This window comes from Galeopterus variegatus, unplaced genomic scaffold (genome assembly GCF_000696425.1).
Source record: "Galeopterus variegatus unplaced genomic scaffold, G_variegatus-3.0.2 Scaffold922, whole genome shotgun sequence".
NCBI lineage: Eukaryota > Metazoa > Chordata > Mammalia > Dermoptera > Cynocephalidae > Galeopterus > Galeopterus variegatus.
The window spans coordinates 158,585-167,788 of NW_007727033.1; the positions used below are offsets into that span (position 1 = coordinate 158,585).

A 9,204-nucleotide genomic window follows, 5' to 3' on the forward strand; every position below is an offset into this window, starting at 1 on the left:
GGCGCCGGGGCTGCCCGCCCACCTAGCGGAAGCAGGCCGCTTCGCGGACCAACCAGTCTGCATTAGCGGCAGTGGCGGGGGCCCGCCCACCGACCAATCTGCGCAGGCTTCCTTGGGCCAGCACCAATCGAAAGCCGTCGCGGGCCACCTCCGCCCTTGCAAACTTCGGAGGGGGAGAGGCAAGGGGTGCTTCCACAATGAAGTAGATCATCTGGATAAGTAGTAGTCGTTTCCCCGTATCACCACAGTAGAAAGTTGGGCCATCTCTGAATTTAGTAAGGACAAAACACCGTTAGACTGAAGTTAGTTAATACTGCCAGTCCTTTCCCTTAACTGTTAGTTTCTTCTCTTTTCGCACTCTGCCAGGACAGGTCTATTGGGTTTCATCATGAGTGTTCCCTGGGGTTGTTTTTGTCTAGCTCCTCTTTCCCAGACTTTTGTGTGATCATGGTATACTGGAAGCTGCCAGTCTTTGTTGCTAAGACTTCTGAAGATTATAGGCAGTAACAAGATGAGCATGCTGGAGATTTTTAACAATCAGAAAAGTATTTTTGTCTTGTTTCGTATTCTGTGGAAATAAACCAAAATCTAAAAAGAACATATATACGATCTTTTGGTCTACAACACAATTAATCAAGGCCATTTTAGTGATAACAACAGCAAAAAGGGTTAATGTTACTCACGGAATTACTTCATTACATTCTGATGAACATTTCCAGTAGTAAGACCCAATATCTGTCAGCCCACAGATGACAGAAAATATCTGCTCAGCACAGGAGGGCCAAAAGACATTAAAGGTAGATAAAGCTAAGAGGCCCTGACACTACAAGTTTGACACCGTCCACGGAGATCACATGTCTGTCTACAGAAGTCACAATTTAACATTATAAACATAATCTAGAACCCAGAGGATGCAGACTCCTCAAAAGCCAAATCACTTTTTAGTATTTTTATAAATTTATTTTTAAAAATAACAATTGCAATGACAGATCACCTGTACCTCCTCTACTGCTAGGGGAAAAAACCTTCTAAATAGTTGAGTCCCAAGGAAAATGAAGACATTATCATCAGGCACCCTATAGCCGAAAATGCAGTTGGTCCAGTGGTATAGACACTGACATGTTCAATGTACCCAGTGCAATTAAAATATATACATTTATAATTACCTTACAAAAAAAGGTACTCAAGAAGTGACATAACTATGCATTAAACCAATTATTCATTCATCCATTCACTCTGCATCTGTGAAGTCATCGCCACAATCACAAGAACAAATGAATAAAAGAACTAGTAACAAAGAAAAATCCAAATACCAACCCCCCTGCTCTCACTTCGTGGGCTATTTTGGTGTGCTAAAAATGACCACAATAAAAGGGTCTCTGCATCTGTGAAGTCATCGCCACAATCACAAGAACAAATGAATAAAAGAACTAGTAACAAAGAAAAATCCAAATACCAACCCCCCTGCTCTCACTTCGTGGGCTATTTTGGTGTGCTAAAAATGACACGAACTATCTGAAATGCAAGGACTAAATGACAACTGAAGTATTTAATTTCAAACAAAACAAAGTTCAAACTCACACCCCCAAAATAAATTCAGTAACAAATTGAGGTTGGTATTACCATATACAAACTTACAGACACAAATAAATATTTTAAAACTGTTGGCTTAAGCACTAGAAATTAGGTCCGGGGAATTTCATTCTGAATTCTGCATCTCAGATTCCTAAACTAAGGGATATAAATTCCTCATTCTTTTTAGTAATCTATCATCTGAAAAACCTGGAACTTAGTGAATAAAGTTTTATCTGAAACTCACATGAAAAGCCAGAATTTCCTAGTGAGCTTATCAAAGGGTCAACCCCTCTGACATTTGGCAACCAGTACAGACTACTAGATTCCCAGAACTAGAAAGATATTTCACTGGCTGTTTCCTTCACATAGCTCTGTGTGTCTATTTTTACCATTACAATGATGTCCCTTTGTGACATTTTCTTTAGAGGGTATAATTACTTTTCTGTCTTAATACAGTTCCAGTGAAGTCAAAGCATCAGAAGAATTATTGGGTTTCCTTCTTTATTTCCAGAGAAGGAAGCTGACTCTTCTGAAATACCATTTTAGTTCTCCAAGGGTTCAACATCTAGAAAAGAAATAGATTTCTGAGGCACAACCCATCCGGGGAACTGTGACCCAGTTCCTGACCCTGCAGGTATCTCTATTTCCAGTCTGCAAATTATTTCTACATTATGAATGCAATGTGAAAACCTTTCTGTACAAGGCCTATGGAGAAAGGGGAAAAAAATTGGAAACTGGCACTAAAGAATCAGCTGCCATGGGAAGAATGAGAATGTTCACTCTCTGGGGCCAGCACAAAATGTGGCATGAGTGAAGCCAAAATCCACCTCAGGCTCTGGCAGGTAACCTGAACTATGTCCAGGATGGCATGATTGAAAAGTGCTTTCCAGAAACTGTCAAGAACCATGTCTCAGACTTCTCCCTTTCAGTGCTTATTAAAAGGTTTTAGTGTAAATGTGAATTAGTCTCTTCATCTTAATGACCAATCCCAGGTATCCATCCACTGGAGAATCATGCCCTATGAAAACGCAGGGATATATATACTACTCTCTCTGCCCCCACCTCCTAAGCTGAAATGCACATGAACTCTTCTATTCCCCAAATGCTGTCACAAAGCCTATGATTGAAAATCTCTAGTTTGGCTCTCTGTTTAGATGTTACTACAAACGTCCTCAGCACGCTGATGAAAAGTTCCGTTCTCTACTTAGGAAGGGCAGTCTCAAGGTCCAATACCCTCTAAATTGTATTACAAGTAGCTATAGCAAGAACTTATGGTCCAGATGACCTGTCAACACTGGGAAACAAGCAGATTACAACTTGTCAAAGCTAAAAAAGAGAGATTCAGCAATGTGTATTTTTAGTGCTTGAATCTTTTACCACTCAATCCCCAGAATTAGCTTTTTCTTGGCTGGAGTCCAAAGATATCCAACCTACCATCTGGGCAAACAGAGATTCTTATTATTACCACAGATTAGATGAATGTACCTCAGAGAATTTATTGTTTCCATATCACAAAATGGAACTTCCTTGCATGGAAGCCATCTCTGAATACAAACTGTCTATTCAGTTAGTCAGCCTGAGATCCCCCACCAGAGGGATGGATGCTGTCTAGATTCCATGGGAAGAAGTGGGCTGTGGCTTCCCTGATTGCAGGTTAGGTAGAGAAGGTTGTTCTCCCCTGCTGAAGTGGCTGGCTAACTTCACCAGTCAACATAAGTGCTTCTATACTGCCAGGCTGGCATGTGTCCCTTTGCATCATCCTAATCCATGAAATGTCAATGTCATCAACAGTCTGAAATAGTTCTGACTGAAAAAGTTAGACAGAGGCTTGCAACTTCAATTTGCCAGACATTGCTGCAATTATAATACTGAGCCACTTTTAAAAACTAAGTGGTTTCTGTCCTGTAGAAAAGGTCAGAATGTGATCGTCAGTGTCCCATTGGAAGAGTTGATCAATTTCCTGGAACAGTGGGAAAGAGTGGCGAGGAACATGACCTTGATCAGCTCCACCACATAGCCAGGGGTTAGGACACTCGGATGATCTGTGTCATTGCTTCATCATCAGCTTGGTTTGGATCCTAGAGAAAAAGACAACATAATAATGTTTGAAGTCCTTTGCAAAGCCACAGGGAACTCCTGGCTCTCACTACTTAACCCCAAGGGAATACACACAACTTTGCCAAGTAATTCACAGACCTGTAATGTATTTAAGTCTGCATACACAGTTTAAAATGCAGACCCATTAGGAAAGAGACAATAAACCCTATTCTTTAAAGTATTTAAAGCCTGGCCTGGCCCTCCATCACCAAACTCTCCGGAGTTGATAGTGTACTACATCTCTTTCGTGAGTACCCTGTGTTGTGCTCTACCCTTAAGCATATTCATGTGGCTAAGAAAAAGACCCTGAGAAACGATGTCTTGCTGTATATTTGTGTCACTATTTCCTGATCATCCCATTTAAATACTGAGTTCTTAGCAGGGCTGGAAAGAACATTAGGATGGATACAGTTCAACGCACTCATTTTGTAGATAAACCTGAAGCCCGGATGGGTAAAGTGATTTGCTTGGACTAGAGTCAGAAAGTTAGTCTAGAGTCCAGCGAGGTCTTACTCCCAAATCTCTTGGCTTCCATTTAATCTTCTTTCCACTAAGCTCTGTGTGCTGCTTCTCACTTAAGACCTGCAGTTTTAAGACAAGGATCAGTCCTTGGAAGCTTTTTACAACACTCCACAATAAACATCTTTAGTTTCCCCATACCAAGGTTCTGAAGACTCAGTAGGCAAAAGCTGAAAGATTTCTGGAGGTGGAAGGATACAGCTGGGTCTTGAACAATGAGCAAGAACAATAACTAACATCTACTAAGTGCTCTCCATGCACTAGATATGGTGCTTATGGTGCTAAGTGCGTGCCTAATGCGGATTATTGCATGAAATCCAAACAACATTCCTGTGAAGTATCCAACAGTGTTCCACTTTAAAGATAAAGAAACAGGCTAAAAGAGGCTAAGTAACTTGACCGAGGTCATATTGTTAGCACACAGAATTAGGAGAAGATGGTTCCCGGAACAATGCTATAGCTGACAGTCTACACTCACACACTATATGAATGAATAGCAATGAGAAAGGAGGGCCTCATGTGTGGGGACACTGGGGAAACCTAGTCTGATTGTTGAGAGGGGTATGAGACAAAAGTTGCTAAGATGTCATACAGTAATGGCTTGAGATTCACAGATTGCCAGTTAGCTCAGTTGGTTAGAGTGTGGTGTTGATAACACCAAAGTCAAGGGTTTGGATCCCTATACCAGCAAGCGCCTCCCTTCCACCCCTCGAAAAGAAAAGAAAAAAAAAAAAAAAAAGAAATACTTTGAAATTTGATGCAGTTAAGAAATGAGAAACTAGCATGCATTCTTGAGCAGGACATCGATGTGATAAGAAACACACTATCATTTAAAGATGGATCTGGCAATACTTCATAAGGTCAATTAGAGAAGACTGGAGAACAATTTAGAGGATACTGCAATAGTGCAGGTGGAATGTGATGTTCATATAGAATAAAATATAAGTAAACAAGGGGAATCAATTAACCCAATAAACATTTACTGAGTGCTTATTCAGAACTGGACACTATGCTAAGTTCAATAAATAAAACAAAGAACACAACAATCCTCTGTCCTCTACACAACTTACATAGTGAGGTAAACAATCTTGAACAATTAAACAAATAAAACAATTTGATTATTATTACACTCTAAAGAAAAGAAAGATGTCATATGAAATACTGAAATAGAAGAGACCTACCCTTCTATTATACAGGATAGGGTGGACTAGGGATGGCCTCTCAAATTTAAACCAAGACTTAAAAGATAAGATAGCCATGAAAAAGATAAGAGTGAAAAGCATTACAGACTGCAAATTTTTTTTCCCCCTTTTTGTCTTTTTTTACTGACCGGTAACGGGATCGCAACCCTCGGTGTTGTGCCCGCACCGCGCTCAGCCAGTGAGCGGGAACCGGTCTCCACATGGGATCCGAACCCTCAGCGGGAGCGCCGCCACACTCCCAAGCAGCACACTCTCCAGTGCGCCACCGGGCCAGCCCCACAGACTGCAAATTTTAAGGACAAAGGCAGGAGCCAGATCAATGAACAGTGAGCAAGAGCAAAGAGAACAAGAAGCAGGAGGATACGAAGCTACAGGTGGACAGGAGCCACAGCATGCACGGCCTTGATCACCATGGTAAGCACTCTGGATTTCAGTCCAAGTACAAATGGGAGACGGTTGTGGTTGAAGAAGCTTAAGCAGAACAGTGATGTAATACAATATATATTTTAAAAAGGGAGACCAGTGAGGCAGCTGTTTTATTAATCCAAGTCAAAAAGGAGAGGATTAGACCAGGCTGACATCTGCTAAAAGAGGAAAAAAACAAACCAATCCAAATTATATTTTAGAAACAAAACCAAGAGGACTTCTTCAAGTGTTGGACAGTTCTAGCTTTAGTAACTGGTTTAGAGGCGAAATAAACAAATCAAGAGTTCTGTTTTGGATATACTCAGAAATTAGTGGAATTACATGTATGAGTGGAATTAGTGGAATTACATGTATGAGGCAGTATAGTACAGAGTTAGAGTAAATTTTGGAATTATACTACCTAGGCTTGAATTTCAGTTGCATCACTTTATTAAGTATTTTACTTTAGGCAAATTATTTAACCTCTCTAACCCTTAGATTCAATTGTAAAATGAAGATAATTCTCATCTCATGGGGCTTTAGGTTGCTGTAAAGATTCAATGAATAAAAAAATGTTTATAAAAGTGCTTAACATAATGTCTGTGACACAAGTGTTAACTGCTGCTGCAGCTACTACTATTACACTAAAAGACAATAAACCTTGTTCCTTGAAAATTAAGAAAATTGAGAATTTCAAGAAGGAATTAATAGTAATAACTTGGAAAGATGAGGGGGGAAGAAAAGGCCACTGATCAAAGACTTTTAGTGCTTTAAGACCAAAGAGAACCTAAGAGACACAATGTTGCATCCAGTTTCCAGAATGTGATTAGTCCCTCAGTGTGAAAATAGCAAGAGGACACTGCTGAAGGCTTCAAACCAAGAAAATACAAGGCAATAAAAAGAACGAAGGGTATAAGTCTTCTCACCTGCATATGGGGACTATCCTTTACCTTTGGAGAGAAAAATCGTCCACCTTCACCACGCTTCCGTGCCATGGCATGACGGTGCCGAGACTCATGCAGGTATTTCTAAAACAAGAGAAATAAAACCATTTGACTACAAGCCACAATCAGCATAGTTATTCAGTGCACAAATTCCATCCTCAAAAGTTTAAGACAGCTGTGATCAAAGCCACAAGGGATAACTATGACTTTGAATTATGAAAAAAGCTCTGGAGAAAATACTTCATTAGTAAGTGAATAAGACAGCAGCTAACCATATATAACTACCATAACAATGTGAATGCTAAGTGAATTAAAAAACAAAAGTAAGGTAGAGATCACTACCTACCCTTCCTCTACATATCCTCCCATTTTGCTTTAATAACAGACCAAATTTTAGTTGGGCAAATGGCTGCTCAGTAAAAAAAGACTGCATTTCCTAGCTTTATTTGCAGGTAAGTGTGACCAGGTAACTAAATTACAGCTAATGAGATATATGGAACTTCTTGAAAGTTTCCCTGAAAGAGAGGATGCCTTTCTTGTTCTTTGCTCCTAGGCTGGAGCCCAAGCAGCTATCTTAGACTATGAAAAGCACACTAAGAACAACAGAACAGTAAGACAGGAGAATGGGTCTTAAGAACCACAGAAATGTGCTACCAGTCCAGGACAATTTATATGTGGAATTCTTTTAAGTAAGAAAAAATAAAATAAAATCTTGTTTAAGCCACTGTTTTTTTGTTGTTGTTGTTACACTTGAAGCTGCATACAGCAATAACAAATGCTAATTCTTACAAAAGATAACAAGTATCCAACCTCAATTGTTCGGAAGGTACACAAGGAAAGAAACCATACCAAAGGTAATTTCAAAAGTAGAACCCTGCTGTTCTCTTCCTGTGTACTTCCCAATGTTATACACACCCTTCTTTCCTTTGGAATTTTCCCTTCTGCCTCTAGTTTGGCCCGGGCTTGCCTTCTCTTAAGAATACGGTGGTACTGTTTGGCATTCACATAGAGAGGCTCTTCTTCAAGCATCTCTGCTCCAGGTAGAGGGATTCTTTGAATAGCAGGTACAGAGCCTGCTCCAGGCACCATCTGTGTAAAGAGGAAACCAGAGTTTATTAGTGGCACGGATTATGGACAAAGAAAACAGTTTCTTGGTCCCTGTTAATCTATTTTTTTCTAAATGTCACACACACAAAACTTTCATGGGGTATCTGGTTAAATGCAGATCCCTGAAGAACATTTATACTAAAGGTCTGAACTTTAAACAAACATCCCAGATCACTAGGTCATAGGGGGTTGAGGGGCCACTCAGAAATGACATATCCATGCCCAAATTCAAGTCCACTCACGGCTCCAATCCCTAGGTATGTCTGCTGCCATCTAATGGTCAGAAACAGCAGTCATAAGACAATAAAACAGCACAAAGGAATAAAGGTACAGATTGACTATGTGGTACTGAATGCCTATATTTATAGAAATAATTTAATTAAATAGTTAACTTACTATGTGATTCATCCTAATTCTTCTAGAAAAACAAAGAAAACAAATAAACAAAGCACTGTACTATATGTATAAGGAAACAAGTAACAGAGAGTCCTATAACCCATACCCTTCACAACCACTTTGAATGATTGTATGGATTCTTCTGGCAGCTTTCTCCACCTCTGTGTGGACTCCTACTACTCATTCTTAATTTATACATTTTAGGAACTGTGCACTAACATCCTGTTTTGACATATGAGGATCTAGCTTTCACTCACAGCAGCCAACTCTCTTTCCCTATCTTCTCAATATATTTATATGACACATTTTTTTCATTTCTCTATTGATTACAACCTTTCTAATTTTTAGCTCATTTCTTGTTTTATCCACCACGGGCAATATATTTTCCACTTCTCAAAGATTAGTGGCCTACCCTTCCCTTCATTATTTGAATTCTGAATAGTATTACATAAAATCAGATATTTACACCTGTTTATCCATTCCTATATCTCCAGCACCTAGAATAGTCCCTGGCACACAGTAGGTGCTCAGAATAAATTATAGTTTGTCATGTTACCATAAAAGTAGATCACTGTAAGTGCCCTAAGGATCGATCTCAATCCCAAGAGGCCAACACTATAAACAAGTTTTATGAGAGACATCAAGTTGCAAGTTCAAGAAATTTCAAAGACAAAGATATACATGGAAACTACATTACATGAGAACAGAAACCTGAAGAATCAATTTTCTTACCATGACCATCCCTCCTGAATTGACCACATTGCCTGCCACTGGCAGCGTCACAGTAACAGTCCCTTGCCCACTGCTGGTTGTGTTGGTGTTAGCTCCCGTCTGAACAATCTGTGCTCCTGCCAAACTGGCTGCTGGGATGGTGATCATGCCTGAAACAGGGACTGTAACTTTAAGAAAACAAAACATAAAACAAACAAAAAACAGGCACACAGAACAGAAAGAAGGGA

The 9,204-nt window shown here is 39.8% G+C and overlaps 1 protein-coding gene across 1 annotated transcript in view; it reads right to left on the reverse strand.

Moving 5' to 3' along the window:
* Positions 1 to 1,530: 1,530 nt before the first annotated feature.
* Positions 1,531 to 9,204, reverse strand: part of NFYA (nuclear transcription factor Y, alpha) — a 17,077-nt gene continuing 9,403 nt past the window's right edge. The window contains exons 5-8 of the mRNA XM_008573428.1: positions 8,978 to 9,144; positions 7,658 to 7,831; positions 6,725 to 6,826; positions 1,531 to 3,653 (exon numbers count right to left, since the gene is read on the reverse strand). Of these exons, the coding sequence (XP_008571650.1) occupies positions 3,600 to 3,653; positions 6,725 to 6,826; positions 7,658 to 7,831; positions 8,978 to 9,144 (497 nt within the window). The 3' untranslated portion in view covers positions 1,531 to 3,599. The remainder of the gene's footprint in view (positions 3,654 to 6,724; positions 6,827 to 7,657; positions 7,832 to 8,977; positions 9,145 to 9,204) is intronic.